Genomic DNA, 19,394 nt, shown 5'->3' on the forward strand with positions numbered 1-19,394 from the left:
CAAAGTTTTAAAATTGTATACATATTTAAGCACCTTCTTTTCTCTCTTTTCCTCTTTGTGTCTTTAACCTTCCATCTAAAATCATTTTCCTTTGCCTAAAGAAATGCATTCAGAATTAACCTTAAGACAAGTTATTAGACATGTATTTTCTTACTATTTTTGAAAGCATATTTATTTTAATTTGTATGTGTGTGTATAAAATTCTAAGATTGATTTTACTTTGTTTCATCACTTATAAAATATAATCCTAGTAGCTTCTTGTTCCTATTTGCACTCATGGTATCAGTTACCTAACTGTCCTTACTGCAAAGTCAATCTGTATTTTTTCATCTACTTAATTTTTAGATTTGTCATTTATTTTCTTCAATTTCACTACTGTCTATGTGTGGATTATTCTAGTGTTACATTTGCTTTGCTTGACATTTGATGATCGTAAACCTACAGATTAGATTCTCGATATTTAGAGAAATCTCTTAGCTACTATTTCTTCAAATACTGCTTCTACCCAATTACCTTTGTTTCTTCCTTCTGGGTTTCACATAAACCTGTTTTGTGTATATCTCAAATTTTGATTTTCTGCTTTTAATTCTGTAATATTTCTTTTAGGCTCTTTCTCAGTTTATGACATTTTTTTATTACGGGTATAATCTGTTCTTAATGACATCAATTTAAGTCTTAATTTCAGGTTTTTTTTTCTGGGGTTGGCCAAAAACTTCATTTTGTTTTTCCATAAGCTGGCTCTAGTAGCACTTTGTCTTTTTAACTTCATTCAAAGCAATTTTGTTTGATTGTATTGTGACAATTATCATATCAATGTACATTCAGTTCAGTTCAGTCGCTCAGTTGTGTCTGACTCTTTGCGACCCCATGGACTGTAGCACGCCAAGCCTCCCTGTCCATAGCTAACTCCTGAATTTACTCAAACTCACATCCATTGAGTCGGTGATGCCATCCAAACATCTCATCTTCTGTCGTCCCCTCTCCTCCCACCTTCAATATTTCCCATTATCAGGGTCTTTTCTAATGAGTCAGTTCTTCACATCAGGTGGACAAAGTATTGGAGTTTCAGCTTCAGTATCAGTACTTTAAATGAATATTCAGGACTGATTTCCTTTAGAATTGACTGGCTGGATCTCCTTGCAGTCCAAGGGACTCTTAAGAGTCTTCTCCAACACCACAGTTCAAAAACATCATTTCTTCGGTGCTCAGCTTTCTTTATAATCCAACTCTCACATCCATATATGACTACTAGAAAAACCATAGCTTTGACTAGATGGACATTTGCTGCAAAGTAATGTCTCTGCTTTTTAATATGCTGTCTAGTTTGGTCATAATTTTTCTCCCAAGGAACAAGCGTCTTTTAATTTCATGGCTGCAGTCACCATCTGCAGTGATTCTGGAGCCCCAAAAAATAAAGTCTGTAACTGTACTTTAAAGTTTATCAAAACTGGTAGATTTTTGTGTAGCCATTTTAATATTGAAGATGAAAGAAATAAATCCAACATTGTCAGCATATTATGCTTTATTATTTCAAGAAAGGTAAAAATGCAATTGAAATGCTAAAAGGAAAATTATGCAGTGTATGAGAAGGTGCTGTTACTGATCGGATATGTCAAAAGTGGCTTCAGAAGTTTCATGCTGGAGATTTATCCCTGGAGGATGCTCCATGGTTGGGTAGGTCAGAGGAAGTTTATAGTGATCAGATAAAGACATTAATTGAGAACAAACAGTATACCATGTGAGAAATAGCCAACATACTCAAAATATCCACATCACGTGCCGAAAATAATATGTACCAGCTTGGTTATGTTTATCATTTTGATGTTTAGTTTCCAAATATGTTCAGCAAAACAGCCTTCTTGTCCATATTTCTGCAGGTCATTCTCTACTTAAAAGTAATGAAAACATCCTGTCTTTTAAACAAACTGTAATGGGTGATGAAAAGTGGATACTGTACCATAATGTGGAATGGAAGTGATCATGGGGCAAGCAAAATTAACCACCAACAACCACACCAAAGGCCAGCTTCACTCAAATAAACCGATGCTGTGTATACGGTGGGATTGAAACGGAGTCCTCTATTATAATCTCCTTCTGAAAAATCAAGTGATTAGTTCCAACAAGTACTTTTCTCAGTTAGACCAACTAAAAACAGCACTTGATGAAAAATATAGTCAACAGAAAACATAATCTTCCATCAGGATAATGCAAGACTGCATATTTCTTTGTTGACCAGGCAAAAACTGTTACAGCTCCCCTGGAAGTTCTGATTCATCCACCATATTCACAAGACTTTGAACCTTTAGATTTCCATTTATTTTGGTCTTTACAAAATTCTCTCAGAAAAAAGGAATTCAGTTCTCTGGAATTCAATTCCTTTGTCACCAATGCAATATTTTCTACTTATATAATTTATATTTGGCTCTTTAATCAACTTATAATGTTTGTAGATTATATATTTAAGTTATTTTTTAGAATTTCTAAGCTGATTTTGCTTTCATAAACCTAAATTTTACAAACTTGGTGTGTTTGTTACTGTTGTTATTTTATTTATCCTTATTCTCATAACTTGTTGTTCAGTTACTGTCATGTCTGACTCTTCGTGACCCCACTAACTGCAGCATGCCAGGCTTCCCTGTTCTTCACTATCTTCCAGAGTTTGCTCTGACTCATGTCCATTGAGTCAGTGATGCCATCCAACCATTTCATCCTCTGTCATCCCCTTCTCCTCTTTCCCTCAATCTTTCCCAACATCAGGGTCTTTCCAATGAGTCAGATCTTCACTTCAGGTGGCTGAAGTACTGGAGTTTCAGCTTCAGCCTCAGTCCTTCCAATGAATATTTAGGATTGATTTCCTTTACGTTTGACTGGTTTGATCTTGCTGTTCATTTTCATAATTATTCTCATAATGCTGTAGTCTTTTTTGTGTGTGTGCCATATGATCCTTCATGGTTTCATGGATATTTTATTTAAAATTTCTACAATAATAGATAAACTAGAATGATGTTATCTTAATATGGAGAGGAAGACTGTTTTATGAAACACCTAGACAAAAGTAGTCTGCAATTCACACATTCACTAGTAGAGTGAGACACTTTAAACTCTTGTCACAGAGGCAGATGTTACCTATCCCATCTATTCCATGCCTCTCGCTATGAGAAGCCACATAGGGCATTTAGGCTGCTCTGTCACCTTCTTATGGTAGAAAAATTCCCAAAGCAATGTGACACCATTCAGGACATATGCTGGGAAATTTCTCAATGTCTTATTTCTCTCCTAGTTAAGAATGAGAAAAAAAATTATCTCTCACATATATTCTTTAAAATGTATTATGTGTGTTTAATTCACGGAGAAGGCAATGGCACCCCACTCCAATACTCTTGCCTGGAGAATCCCATGGACCGAGGAGCCTGCTAGACTGCAGTCCATGGGGTCGCTGAGAGTCAGACACAGCTGAGCGACTTCACTTTCACTTTCCACTTTCATGCATTGGAGAAGGAAATGGCAACCCACTCCAGTGTTCTTGCCTGGAGAATCCCAGGGACGGGGGAGCCTGATGGGCTGCTGTCTATGGGGTTGCACAGAGTTGGACACGACTGAAGCGACTTAGCAGCAGCAGCAGTGTTTAATTCAGGGTTATTTATTTGCTGCTGTTTTATTTCTTTAGTGGAAGAGTTTGTCCAAATTGTCTAATACATTGCTATTGAAGAAGTTTCTAATTCTTTTCTTAAATTCATTTTGTTTTGTTTTTAATAATACAGATTGTGATATAAGTATATAATAGCTTATAGATAATCAATTAGCATAAACTCAACATTTTTTCATAATAAGTTAATGCATATATTGACATGTCTAACCTAGATCAGACTTAACATTTATTTGGAAATCACTTATTTCTTAATAGACAATGCCACAATAATTTCCCAGTTAAATAGCTTGTCATTGACTATGGTTTTCTTACTACGAAAATAATTAATTCATTCCTTCTATACTTCTTAAATGTCTTTTATTGTGTTTTTTTTTACATTATTATCTGCTTTTAATTAATAATTCCTATTAGTGGAAGAGAGAAGGGAAAATACATGTTATTTGAAAATATCACTGATAAAATATCTTCTAGGTATCATTCCTACAGTAGAAATTATAAGCATGATCAGCTCAACAAATTATGAGACTAATATTTAAATCAATTAAGATATTCAACATAAGTATATCCTTAGGAACTTGAAAAGATGTAGGTGTTAAGAAGAACAGAATTCTGTTTATGATAAATTATGATACACAGAATCAATTTTCAGTTACTAAAATGATCTTCTTTTATAAACTGGTGTTTCACAAATATTCAAAATATTTTCTTCCATTTCTGTACTACTTGAAATTTACATAATATTTTTACCATAGTTCTTATTGCTATTCCTATCGACTAGTTGTTATTGGAATAAAGTGGTTAAAGTTGTATTCAACTACTCTTGTCTGTCCAACTTCAGGTTCTGCTAGAGGAGAATTCAACTTTTCATTCCTTCGAAAACAAACACTCTATACTCCTCTAAGTCAAATTGTGAAAGTATAAAAAGAGATCCATAGAAAAACTATTTTATTGCCTCTTAGCCTTTCCAAGTAAGAAAACAAAAGAAGCTGATCTGGAAATGGCATCAATAGTCTTCATAATATGCGATCAAAGGAAACATCACAAGTAGACTCTGGTTTCTTCTTTGAATTCTTCAGACAGCTTCCAATAAGAGGCCAAGCTCATAGGTCAAAAAAAAGTACTGACATGATTCAAAAAGCTCAGTAATATCTGTTATATCTAACCTCTGTGCTTTTACCTTTGGTCAGGACATTAAATGACTTGTTGTCATGTGATGCCCGATTTTAAACAAGACCTTCCAATGTGCATCATTGGAGCTAAAGAGATAGAGTACTAAAATGAAAGATGCTGCACTGCACAGAGCAGTTGCTCGTCTGTACATAACTAGCAGAAGATATTTGTGGACAGAATGCAGAAAACAATGTTATCATTGATGTATATCTACAAAGTTGTATATTAATTGTAACTGATATAGAATTAAATTTTCAACATTTTCTCTTTGAAATTCTTATTTCTAAACTAACTGTGATCACTAACATACACACAAACACTCAGATACAATCAATCTCACCTCTTTAAACTGACTCACATAATTAGTTTCATAACTATTGTTTCAGGTTGTGAATGTATTTCTAGGTATAAGCATTATTTCTCTATGAAATATGTGAATGTGACATATTTTATAAACCTTTTACTTACCATGAAAGCGTGTTGAAAGACCTTCGAATATAAGAATAACAATATTTAACATTTGTGATTTTTTGAGACTAAATCTTAGTCTGGTAATAACTAAGAGAAAGATGATTAATGATGAACATGTAAATTTTGTAAATAAAATAAATCTTACAGCTGAATTTTCTTAAGGAAAGCACTACTTGATTTTGAAGAATAACTTGTAAACATAATTATATTTGTGCATGTAGCTCTATATAATTATTAAGGAAAAGGTGAAATGTGTAGCATGAAACCTGTAGGGAAAAAGGTCTAAAGTTTTTTTAATATACATATTAGTTAATAGCACATATTACTGAAATAATTTTAAAAATCATTTAAAAACATAATCTCCAAATTAACATAAAAGTTTTTGCTGTGCATGTTAATATTCCCTGGGTGAATAGTAATTCTTAATTCTAATTAGGCAAGCTCTCAAAAAATTACATTTTAAAAGGATGTCCTACATAATGTTATGCCAAATCTCAGCATTTATTTTAAAATATTCATGTTATCTAATTAGCATTGTAATTTATAACTACAAAAAGCACAACTATTTGACTGGCCTAAGACCTAATACCAGATGCAAAACTTTAGTGAAGGTATTTCAAGGTGACTCAGTACCAACTCTATTATTAAATGTCAGAATAGCCAATGTTAACATGCTGTTTTCAGAATCAGATGTCTCATTATCTTGTACATGATTTTATGAGGAACAAGAAACTGAAATTCAGGAATGCTAATGAAAATTATTAATAATTCTTATGTGGTACCTTACATTATGTTATTACTTTTATAGTTTTCTGTCTTCCCTTTAAGTTTGGAATATAAATAAAAAGACATAAAGATATCCTATCTGCAAATATCGAAAATGTCATGTGTCTAATTAGTGAAATATATTTTCTTTTAGAGATTTTATATAATTATATATCTATAGAGAAGTACAACAGAGTGAATATTAGAGAAAAGATAATTGAACATATTCCCTGCGGTCTTATTACTCAGTGAACATTGAAATAAAATGTGAATATGGATAAATGTCATTAAGGAACATTAAATTGTCAGTACAAATGACTGGCCAAGACACTTGTTCCTCATTGCTTTCACTTCATTCAGTGATGTAATGAACAAAAGAATAAATTCGATTGAGTCTCTTCTGATAGGGTTTTTCAATTTCAAAAGATTGCCTACCCCATTCTTTTACAACACAAAATAATGAGGGCTTAAATAACTATGACTTTCAGGTTTAAAGACAAGATCTTATATAACAGCACTTAACAAGTGCATGTAGGGGACAATATGTTAAATACTGGCCTTCTGAGACAAAGATATGTGCTATTTTTGATGTTACAATTTTTAATAGTACCAAACATTCAAAGAACTGTTTGTTGAATACGCTCTGTGTGCTAAGTCACTTCTGTCCTGTCTGACTCTCTGTGACCCCATGGACTGTAGCCCTCAAGGCTTCTCTGTCCATGGGATTCTCCAGGCAAGGTACTGGAATGGGTTGCCATTTCCTCCTCCAGGGAATCTTCCTGACCCAGAGATAAAACCCACATCTCTTGTGTCTCCTGCATTGGCAGTCAGGCTCTTTCTATAAAAGTCATTTGATTACCATTTACCTTCCTCCTTAAGAGGTAGACAGGATTCAGAAAGAAAGAAAAAGTTCAAGTGGTGAAAAGGAAGGGAAGAGACAGCACTGATTGTACCTGATAATATTGATTGCAAATTAAAAGCCACCACTTTTGACAGTCAACTCCCCCATCATAAAAAAAAATCATCAACAGCAACAAAGGAAAAAAAAGACAATTATAGTCTCTCCACTTCCACAGAAATTTCAGTGAGAATAGTGATTTTGCTCTTTCTTTCCTGAAAGAGACTGAGCAAAATCAAAATGCATGACTCCATCATAGCATAGAAATGATAGTGTGCCGATGAATGTCATTTGAAAACTAAAGGGCAATTGTTATATGGATAAAGACAGGTGGGATTATCCCAGGCATTTCTCCTGATAATAGGTGATGCTGGGAATGACACAATTCATTCCCAACATTGGTAAGAATTGTCTGGAATCAGGACAGGAAAGCAGATTCAGATTCAAATTATATTTCCTGCTATAGCATTATAATTAGAAGTATGTTCTATGGTTATTTAAAATATATGTAAATTTGATGAATAAGGAAATGGCTTTACTGTACTCACACTGTGTGATAGAGGCAGCTGACAGAATTTTAGGAAATTGTTGTTTGGTTGGTGAACTTCAGTTTTCCCTCCTTCAACTTCCCAAATAAATCTTACTCCTTTAGAGTCAATTTATGTTTCCCAGCATAATGATGCATTTTATCCATTCAGCTATGCTAGTGTTCTCTGAAGCCAGCCAGCAATGATCTCACCTCACCCACAATATAAATCTATCAGTGAATAAACAACATCATTTTTATTTCAATGCCAGTGACACACTACATGTCGATTTGACAGTTAAATAATTTATCTCTCTTCTGGGTGCAATCTGCCAGGCTTATTATAACTCTACTCCTGATATTCATTTCATGTTTAATAGTTCTGTGCCTCATGAGGATGCCTGTCAATCAATGAAACTGAAATGTCATTCTGACCTTTTATTGGAAACAATTTACTCTTTTTCTCATTTCATCACAAGCTTTTCTCCATTTTATACAATTTAAAAGCTTTAATTAGTTGTATTCAGAAACTTTACACTAATTAACTTTACAAAACTACATGCTCCTCAACATTCCTGACACTTTATCTTTTCAGAGGTTATCCAGTTGAGTCTGCCTGAAGATCAGAAACTAAGCGTCACAGCAGCAACGGTGGGGCAGAGTACCGTTCTGAGCTGCGCCATTCAGGGAGCACTGAGACCCCCCATCATTTGGAAGAGGAACAATATTATTCTGAACAACTTAGATTTAGAAGACATCAATGTGAGTACATCAACAGAGGTTGTGTATAATTTGTGTATCTAGTGTGATATAGTCTAGACCTTGTGAAGTCTGAGGAGCTTAATGAAATCAGATATTACAATTGAATAGAATTATTACACTGCCATATCCATTCTACTGTCTGGAAGGCATTTATGGAATATTTAAAATTATCCAAATCACCTGTTTAAGCATGGTAAGCACATTATATACCACTGTGTTGGTGAAATTGCCTCAACTTAAATCATAAAGTTCTGGGTCGAAGAATTTCTGTAATTACCAACAACTAATCAAATGGTAACCCACTCCAGTACTCTTGCCTGAAAAATCCCATGGATGAAGAGTCGGACATGACTGAGCGACTACACTTGCACTTTTCTTTCAGTCTTTATATACTAGCTATTAGAGTTGCAACAGCATGTAGCTTACGAAGTGTTAAGTGGGTAAAGGCAGTTTTAGCTTCAAATACTTCATAATGTATTAGAACAACACATATTAATAAAATAAATAAATGGCTTATTTCCTGGAATGAAGGAATATATTTCATCACTGTTTATACCTAGAGATTCAGAATCTAAATTCAATAGGGTACAGCCCCAGTTGTGAGACAAAACCAAAACAACCACAGGAAATTAATTTCTTCCTTCTATGTTGTCTGTTGAAAATGAGCATGAAGAAGTGACCATCATCTTAGATGATGGAAAGAAGTGAAAATTGTATGTTATGGGATGTCTGCAGAAATAAGTTGAGCCAATCCTTTTCCTTAGTGATGTATTTGTGTATAAATTTTAGTTACTTTTTTACTCTCGCTTAAGAGAGCCATCACCTATCCACTTATTCTTTGCTACTTCATAAAGAATCCCTGAATCATAGGTGCAAAATATTCACTCATATTTGTTACATTTTACTAATATTCTTGTTTAATGTCTTTGAAAGTTTCAAAAGAGAAATGCCTCCAATTTTATAATTTTTTATTTTGATAAAATTTTTCTAACTTTGCTTATATCTGGGAAATTTCCTCATGTTATATGGAGAATAATGTTTAATTCGCAAAGATGCTAAGACATTTTGTGCCATAATCTCAGGACCATTCAAAAATTTTTAAGAGGCATGGCCTTAGACAAAATCATCTCAGGTTTGTGTTATGCGTTATTGGGTTTGCTTTTTTTTTTTTAACTGAGGTAAAATGGTATATAATATTTTATTTGTTTCAGACATAAACCATAAAGCAATCAATCTTTGAACACATTATAAAGCGATTACCATAATAAGTCTAGTTACCATCCATCATCATATAATTGACCCCCTTCATTCATTTCCCCAACTCTTTTATCCTTTCCAATCTGGTAACTGCCCATCTGTCCTCTGTATATACAAGTTCTGTGCTGTATGTTTGCTTTGTTTTTATATGCCATATATAAGTGAAATTGTCTGATTTATTTCATTTAGCATAATACCCTTTGGTCTGCTATAGAAAATGACATTTACTTCTTTTTATTTGACTGAGTAGTATTTGCTGTGTGTATATTTGTGTGTGTGTGTGTGTGTGTGAGGAAGAGAGAGAGAAAAAGAGCTCTCCTCAGTTGCATCCAACTCTTTGTGACCTCATGGACCACAGCCCACCAGGCTCCTCTGACCATGGTATTTTCTGGCAAGAATATTGGAGTCGGTTGCCATACCCTCCTCCAGTGTATTGTACTGACTCAGGGATTGAACTCGTGTTCCCTGCTTCTCAGGTGTATTTTTAAACTGCTAAGCCATTGGAGGGAAGCACTCAGCAGGTAAAAAATCTGCCTGCAATGCAGGAGACACAGGAGATATGCATTCAATCCCTGGGTCGGGACGATTGCCTAGTGGAGGAAATGACAACTCACTCAAGTATTCTTGCCTAAAAGATCCCATGGAGAGAGGAGCCTGTAGGGCTACAGTCCATCAAGTCACAAATAACTGAACAGAACTGAGCAACTGAGCACAAACACACAGAAATATATGTGCATCACATCGTTATCCATTCATCCATGGATAGGCAGTAATTTGCTTCCATATATTAATTGTTGTAAATAATGCTGTATTAAACATAGAAACACATATATCTTTTTGAATTAGTGTGTTCATGTTCTTGGGCTAAGTACACAGAAGTGGAATACCTGGATTATATGGTAGATTTATTTTTAATTTTATTAGTAATCTCCATACTGTTTTCCATTATGGCTGTACCAACTGACATTTCTACCAACAGTGTACAAGGTTTCCCTTTTCTCCACATCCTCTCTAGCACTTGTAGTTTTGATAACTGTCATTCTAACAGGTGTGAGGTGATATCTTACTGTGGTTTTGATTTGCATTTCTCTAATAGTGATGTTGAACATCTTTTTATGTGGCTGTTGTCAATCTGAATTTCTTCTTAGGAAAAATATCTATTTGGATTCTCTACCTATGTTTTTGATTGGATTGTTGGCTGTTTTGCTATTGAGGTATTTGAGGTATTGATATGTTTTGGATATTAACTCCTTACCAAGCAAATATTTTCTCCCATTCAGTAGGTTTTTGTTTTTGTTTTTTGTTTTTTATCCTTTGCTGTCCAGAAGCATTTTATTTAATGCACTCTACTTGCTTGTTTTTGCTTTGGTTGCCATTGTTTTTTTGGCTAAGAGCCCAAAAGTCCACAAGAAGTGTGATATCCAGGAGCTTTGCTGTTGTTGTTCAGTTACTCAGTTGTGTCTGTGACCCCATGGACTGCAGCATGCCAGGCATCCCTTTCCTTCACTATCTCCAGGAGTTTGCTCAAACACAAGGAGCTTAGCACCTATGTTTCCTTCTAGAAGATTTTATGGTTTCAGGTATCACATACAAGTCTTTAATCCATTTTGCATTTATTTTTATGTATGATGTAAGATAGTGGTCCAATTTCAATCTTTTGTGTATGGCTGTCCAATCTTCCCAACACAATTTATTTAAGGGACTGTTCTTCCCCATTGCATATTCTTGGCTTCTTTATTATTAATGTTATTATCTGTGAGTTTATTTCTGGGTTCTTTTTTCTTTTCCATTGAAATATGTATCTGTTTCCATGGAAGACCATATTCTTTTTATTACTATAGGTTTGTAGTATTGTTTATAATCAGGAAGCATGATGCCTCCAACTTTGTTTTGCTATTCATTTTGACATGTGGCAAAACCAATACAATATTGTAAAGTTAAAAAATAAAAATAAATTAAATTAAAAAAAAAGAGTGATTACACTATTCAAGGTCTTTATGATTCCAAAGAAATTTTATAATAATTTGTTCTATTTTTTTCAAAGAATTTATTCATTTCTTTTAGGTTGTCAATTTGTTAGTGTATAATTATATATAGTCGGAGAAGGCAATGGCACCCCACTCCAGTACTCTTGCCTGGAAAATCCCATGGACGGAGGAGCCTGGTAGGCTGCGGTCCATGGGGTCGCTAAGAGTATGATACAACTGAGGGACTTCACCTTCACTTTTCACTTTCATGCATTGGAGAAGGAAATGGCAACCCACTCTAGTGTTCTTGCCTGGAGAATTCCAGGGACAGGAGAGCCTGATGGGCTGCCGTCTATGGGGTCGCACAGAGTCGGACAATTATATATAGTAGTATTTTATGATCCTATGTGTTTCTCTCGTATCAGTTGTAACAATCTCTTCATTTTTAAATTTATTTATTTATTAATTGAAGGATAATTGTTTTACATAATTTTGTTCTTTTCTATCAAACCTCAACATGAATCAGCCATAGATATACATATATCTTCTCCCTCTTGAAACTCCTCCTGTCTCACTCCCCTTCCCACCATGCTAGATTGATACAGAGCCCCTGTCTGAGTTTCCTGCAACATACAGCAAATTCCAGTTGGCAATCTATTTTACATATGGTAATTCAGCTATGACCTAGATCAAAGACCTTATGATTATACAGTGGAAGTGACAAACAGATTCAAGGGATTAGAACTGATACAGTGCCTGAAGAACTATGGATGGAGGTTCCTGACATTGTACAGGACACAGTGATCCAGACCCTGCCCAAGAAAGAGAAATGCAAAAAGGCAAAACGGTTGTCTGAGGAGGTCTTACAAATAGCTGAGAAAAAAAGAGAAGTGAAAGGCAAAGGAGAAAAGAAAAAGTATAGCCATTTGAATGCAGAGTTCCAGAGAAAAGCAAGGAGCGATAAGAAAGCATTCCCCAGCGATCAATGCAAAGAAATAGAGGAAAACAATAGAATGGGAAAGACTAGAGATCTCTTCAAGAAAATTAGTGATACCAAGGGAATATTTCATGCAAAGATGGGCACAATAAAGGACAGAAATTGTATGGACCTAACAGAAGCAAAAGACATTAAGAAGAGGTGGCAAGAATAAACAGAAGCACTATAAAAAAAGATCTTAATGACCCAGATATCCACAATGGTGTGATCATTCACCTACAGCCAGGCATCCTGGAAAGTGAAGTTAAATGGGCCATACGAAGCTCACTACAAACAAAGCTAGAGGAGGTGACAGAATTCACCTGTCACCTGAAAATTCAAGTTGAGCTATTTCAAATCCTGAAAGGTGATGCTGTGAAAGTGCTGCACTCAATATGCCAGCAAATTTGGAAAACTCAGCAGTGGCCACAGGACTGGAAAAGGTCAGATTTCATTACAATCCCAAAAAAGGGCAATGCCAAAAAATGTTCAAACTACCACAAAAGTGCACTCATCTCACACTAGCAAAGTAATGCTCACAATTCTGCAAGCTAGGCTTCAACAGTATGTGAACTGTGAACTTCCAGATGTTCAGGTTGGATTTAGAAAAGGCAGAGGAACCAGATATCAAATTGCCAACATCCGTTCAGTCATAGAAAAAGCAAGAGAATTCCAAAAAAAAAAAAAAAAAACACACATCTACTTCTGCTTTCTTGACTATGCCAAAGCCTTTGGATCACAACAAACTGTGGAAAATTCTTCCAGAGATGGGAATACCAGGCTACCTTAACTGCCTCTTGAGAAATCTGTATGCAGGTCAAGAAACAACAGTTAGTAACAGACATGCAATGACAGACTGGTTCCAAACTTGGAAAGGAATATGTCAAGGCTAGAGTACATCACATGAAATGCCAAGCTGGATGAAGCACAAGCTGGAATTAAGATTGCTAGGAGAAATATCAATAACCTCAGATACCCAGAAGACACCACCCTTATGGTAGAAAGTTAAGAGGTACTTAAAGACTCTTGATGAAAGTGAAAGAGGAGAGTGAAAAAGCTGGCTTAAAACTCAACATTCACAAAACTAATTTCTTGGCATCCAGTCCCATCACTTCATGGCAAATAGATGGGGAAACAATGGAAACAGTGACAGACTATTTTCTTGGGCTTCAAAATCACTGCAGATGGTGACTGCAGCCATGAAATTAAAAGATGCTTGCTCCTTGGAAGAAAAGCTGTGACCAACCTAGACAGCATATTAAATAGCAGAGACATAACTTTGCCAACAAAGGTCCATCTAGTTAAAGGTATGTTTTTTCCAGTAGTCATGTATGGATGTGAGAGTTGGACTATAAAGAACAATGAGCACTGAAGAACTGATGCTTTTGAACTGTGGTGTTGGAGAAGACTTGAGAGTTCCTTGGACTACAAGAAGATCAAACCAGTCAATTCTAAAGGAAATCAGTCCTGAATATTCACTGGAAGGACTGATGCTGAAGCTGAAACTCCAATACTTTGGCCACCTGATGCGAAAAACTGACTGATTGGAAAATACCCTGATTCTGGGAAAGATTGAAGGTAGAAGGAAAAGGGGGCAGCAGAGAATGAGATGCTTTGATGGCATCACTGACTTGATGGACATGAGTCTGAGCAAGCTCCAGGAGTTGGCGATGTACAGGGAAGCCTAGGGTGCAGCAGTCCATCGGATCACCAAGAGTGACACATGACTGAGTAACTGAACTGAAATGAATGTAAGTTTCCATGTTACTCCATACATCTCACCCTCTTCTCTGCTCTCCCCATGTCTGTAAGTCTGTTTTCTATGTTTGTTTTCCATTGTGCCCTACAAATAAATTCTTTGGTACCGTTTTTATAGATTCTGTATATATGCCTTAGTATACAATATTTATCTTTCTCTTTCTGATATACTTCAGTCTGTATAATAGGCTCTATGTTCTTCCACATCATTAGAACTGATTCAAGTGTGTTCCTTTTTATGGCTGAGTAATATTTCATTGTATATGCATACACTACTTATTTATCCATTCATCTGTCAGTGGACATTTAGGTTGCTTACATATTCTAGCTATCGTAAATAGAGCTGCAATTAATATTGGGGTACAAGTGTCTTTTTCAGTTTTGGCTTCCTCAGGGTTATATGCCTAGGAATGGGATTGCTGGTTCATATGGTGGTTTTATTCCTAGTTTTTTAAGGCAACTTCATTCTATTTTCTATAGTGGCTGTATCAATTTTCATTCCCACAAACAGTGCAAGTGGGTTCCCTTTTCTCCACACCCTCTCCAGCATTTATTGTTTGTAGATGTTTTGATGATGGCCATTCTGACTGCTGTGAGGTGATGCCTCATTGCAGTTTTGATTTGCATTTCTCTAACAATGAGTGATATTGAGCATCGTTTCATGTGTTTGTTAGTCATCTGTATGTCTTCCTTGGAGAAATATATGTTTATGTCTTTTTCCCACTTTTTGATTAGGTTTTTTTTTTTTTTCTGGTATGAATTGTTTAAACTGTATATCTTGGAAATTAATCCTTTGTCAACTGTTTCATTTACTATCATTTTCTCCCATTCTGAGGGTTGTCTTTTCACCTTGCTAATAGTTTCCTTTGCTGTGTAAAAGTTTTTAAGTTTAAGCAGATACTACTTGTTTATTTTTGTTTTTATTTCCATTACTCTAGGAGGTGGGTCATAGAGGATCTTACTTTGATCATGTCATCAAGTTTTCTCCCTAAGTTTTCCTCTAAGAGTTTTATAGTTTCTGGTCTTACATTTAGGTCTTTAATCCATTTTGAGAGTACCTTTGCGTATGGTGTTAGGAAGTGTTCTAATTTCGTTCTTTTACATGTAACTGTCCAGTTTTCCTAGCACCACTTACTGAAGATATTGTCTTTGCCCCACTGTATATTCTTGCCTCCTTTGTCAACATTAAGGTACCCACAGGTGCATGGGTTTATTTCTGAGCTTTCTGTCTTGTTCCATTGGTCAATATTTCTGTTTTTGTGCCAGTATTATACATTCTTGATGACTGTAGCTTTGTAATATAACCTGGAGTAAGGAAAGTTGATTCCTCCAGCTCCATTCTTCTTTCTCAAGTCTAGTCTGGCTATTTAGGATCTTTTGTATTTCTATATGAATTGTGACTTTTTTTTTCATTTCTTATTTTATTTATTTGAGATGTTTTTCTTTATTTTTCCTTAGGTGAAAATGTGGATTTTATCTGCCCCATCCCCCTGCAAAAAAAAAGTCTTTAGTTTAATTTCTATTGTTTTATTTGTAGTGTCTATGTTATTTATTTCTGCTCTGGTATTTATTATTTCTTTCTTTCTAATAACTTTGGATTTGTTTTTCGTGTTTTTCTCAATTCCTTTACTTTTAAGAATGGATTGTTGATTTCCAATTGTTCTTATTTCTTGAGGGAGGCCTAAATTACTATGAATTTCTCTCTTAGAACTGATTTTCCTACATTTCATAAATTTTGGAGCACTGTTTTTCTACTTTAATTTGTCTCTGGGAACTCTTGATTTCTCTTTGATTTCTCTCAGTATTATGTTGTTTAACGTTACATTGCTAACTTTTTTAGCTTTCTTCTTGTAATTGATTTCTAGTTTTATAGTTTTGTGGTCAGAAAAAAAATGCCAAATTGATTTCAGTCTATTTCAATTTATTGAGGCCTTTTTTTCTGGCTTAATATGTGATCTAACCTAGAGGAAATTCCACGTGCACTTAAAAATATGTATTCTGCTGATTTTGAATTGATTGTTTTATATATATATATATATATATATATTTATTTATTTATTTAAAGGTCAACTGGTATATTTTTAAGTCCAATTTTTAAAATTGATTTGTCTGGATAGTTTGCCCATTGATGTTAATGAGGTATTAAAGCTCCCTACTATCATTTTGGTGCTGTCAATTTCTCCCTTTTAATATTTGCTTTATATATGTAGGTGCTTATTTGTTGAGTGACTGTATATTTACAAGTTGGATTATATATATATGTCATTCCTATCAGCTTGACCCCTTTATCATAATGCATTATTTTTCTTTGTCTTTTATAGTTTTTGTTTTAAAGTCTGTTTTGTTTGATATGAGTATAGCTATACCAGCTTTCCTTTTGTTTTCATTTGCACAGGATGTTTTTTTCTATTCTTTCACTTTCAGTCTATGTGTAACTTTAGACCAGAAATGAATCTCATAACCTAACTTTGCTAAATAGAGTATTCTTGGTTAGATATTTTTCTTTGTTTTTTGTACCTTCAGCACTTTGAATAAATCATTCTACTTCCTTCTGGCCTGCAAAGTTTCTGTTAGGAAGCTAGGTGATAGGTTTAAGGGGATTTACTTTGGAATTTACTTGTATGTAAAAGATAGTTTTTTGTTTCTTTTCGTTTGTTCCTTTTGCTTTTTTTTTTTTTTTTTTGGCTACTTTTAAAACTCTCTCCTTTCTTTATCTTTTAACATTTCAATTACAATGTGCTTGGTGTGGATCTTTTTGAGTTCATCTTTTTTAGAACTTTTTTGTGCTGCCTGGATCTGAATGTGTTTTCTTCTCCAGGTTAAAGAAGATTTCAGCCACTATTTCTTGAAATGTATTCTTCTGGGACCCATCTAATCAGAATGATATCCTCTAATCCATAGATCTCTTAAGCTATTTTTATTTTTTTAGTTATTATTAGTATTATTATTTTTTTTTTAGCTGCTCTCTTTGGGTGAATTCCACTGTTCTGGTTTTTAGGTCGCTGATTAATTCTTTGCTTCATCAAGACTGCTTTTGAACTTTTCTAGTGTATTTTTAGTTCAGTTCTTATAGTCTTCAGCTCTGTGACTTCTTTTTTATACTTCCCTATATTTTTTTATGTCTCTGTTGAACTTCTCACTGTGTTCACCCGCTGTTATGCATGTTCAGAGACAATTGCTTTAACTCTTTATCAGGTAAATTAAATCTATATTTTAAAGTTTTTCCCCCCCCCTTACGGTTTTACCTTATTTTTCTGTTTGTAACACTTTCCTTTATTTCCTTATTTTCTTGTTTCTCTATGTTTCTATGTTTCTTTATGTTTTTCTTGTTTCTCTATGTTCTCTGAGTTTCCTTCCATGTATTAGGTGAAACATCTATCTCTCATAGTCTTAAAGGTAGGCATTGTCATTTTTCAATCTTGCCTTAGTACTGCTTGATTCTAGAATCTTCCTGATTGCCTAAGCAGTCCATTGTATTCTTGATAGCTTCCAGTTGTTGAGACCATACCAAACCTTGTCAGTGTTACTGATAAAGAGACATTTGTAAACACCAAGGTTTAGGCTAATTGGAAGCCAGATCCACAAGCAGGAGCTTTTAAAAATGCAAATATATACATTCCTGTGAACTGCCTTCATTACCCTTGCTAGCCTCAGATCAGGTGATTTGAAAATGTATCCTTGGATACAGTTGCAAAAACCAGGGTTCCAGATGAGTGTATAATGTCCTTTCTGAGAAGTACCAGTGAGCTGTAGCAAGGCCAAAAGAGAGCATGAAGATGGCATCCCCAACCTACATTTGCTGAGAACTCTTTGCAGCCTCTAGGCATATTGTAAATCTGAAGCTGATGTTCAGGCTGATCATCCAGGACAAATAAAGAAGCCTTTGTCACAAAAAGTTTGAGGGTGTCTGTGTTGTATCCTGGGAGTGGTAGCTTACCAAGAACTTTCTTTCCAATTATTTCAAACCTATAGGGTCAAGAAATACAGACCCCCTAGGCCACTTAAGCCCAGTGCTCAAGGAGTGTCCCCTGTATGGTATGAATGTATGCTTGCCAACTTATGTGGGGCCACAGAGTTGGGGTGAGCTTGCCAGCTTCAGCAGGTTCATAAGAGGGTTTGTGGACGGAGCAAAGTCATCAACTTCAACAGGACTTTGAAATCAGGGAGGAGCAGAGCTGGAGCAGCCTACTGCCTGCAGCAGGGCCACATGAGGCTCATGGGAGAGGTGAGATCACTGCTTTCAGTGAGGCTTTGGGAGAGTATGTGGATAGGGTAAGCCAGCTAGCACTAGCAAGGTAGAGGGGTCACAGAAGCTGGTGCTCCCCGGTCCTGGCTCTTCCAAGGTGGAGTATGAGAGCAAAAATAGCTCCTATCAGTGCTTCTATGCCCAGAGAAAGCCTCAAATGACTCCTAAGATTAGCTAGTAAATCTCCTTCACTTGGGGTCTAGGCATTTTTCAAATTGGTGCTTTTACAGTGGGTCTTGGTGTCAATGAGTCTACACATAAGCCCTTTGAAAGCAGACTCTCCATTCCTCACAGGCTTTTGGGTATCCTGAATGTAAGCCCCACTGATTTTCAAAGCCTGACTTTTGGAGATTCATATTTCCAGTGCAAGTTCTCAGGTTAGGGTTGCCTGAGGTGGGACTGAACTCCTAGCTCCTCAGAGTGAAGTCTGTAATTGTGGACTTCCTCCTGCTAGGGTCTTGCTGCACTGGGTATAAAGTTTATTGAGAGTCTGTGTCTCTGCATCTTCTACCATATCAATGTGATCCCTTCTTGCAGAGAAGCTGTTAGCTAGATCACAGCTCTTTCTCTGAGGGAGTTGATCAATCTATAGTTGTAGAATTGGTATGTAGGTGGAATGAGGTAAGTTCTATGCCACAATCTTAAACCACTCTCTGCATTTTTTGTTTTATTTTCTATCTTCATCCTTACTATCAAGCTTAATACAATTATTTTAAAGAAGCTAATATATTCAATGTATTTCGGTTTGGATACCTCCAAATAAGATCATTTGAATTGTTTCAAGAATAAGGACATGGAAACAACCTAGATGTCCATCAGCAGATGAATGGATAAGAAAGCAGTGGTACATATACACAATGGAGTATTACTCAGCCATTAAAAAGAATACATTTGAATCAGTTCTAATGAGGTGGATGAAACTGGAGCCTATCATACAGAGTGAAGTAAA

General features: G+C 35.3%; 1 protein-coding gene across 2 annotated transcripts in view; it reads left to right on the forward strand.

The window, feature by feature from the left end:
• The window catches only part of FSTL5 (follistatin like 5), a 930,240-nt gene that overhangs the window by 613,424 nt on the left and 297,422 nt on the right, over positions 1 to 19,394 (forward strand). For both annotated transcript variants that reach the window (XM_024977492.2, NM_001206863.1), the window contains one exon: positions 8,075 to 8,241. In XM_024977492.2, the coding sequence (XP_024833260.1) occupies positions 8,075 to 8,241 (167 nt within the window). The remainder of the gene's footprint in view (positions 1 to 8,074; positions 8,242 to 19,394) is intronic.

This window comes from Bos taurus, chromosome 17 (genome assembly GCF_002263795.3).
Source record: "Bos taurus isolate L1 Dominette 01449 registration number 42190680 breed Hereford chromosome 17, ARS-UCD2.0, whole genome shotgun sequence".
Taxonomy (NCBI): Eukaryota; Metazoa; Chordata; class Mammalia; order Artiodactyla; family Bovidae; genus Bos; species Bos taurus.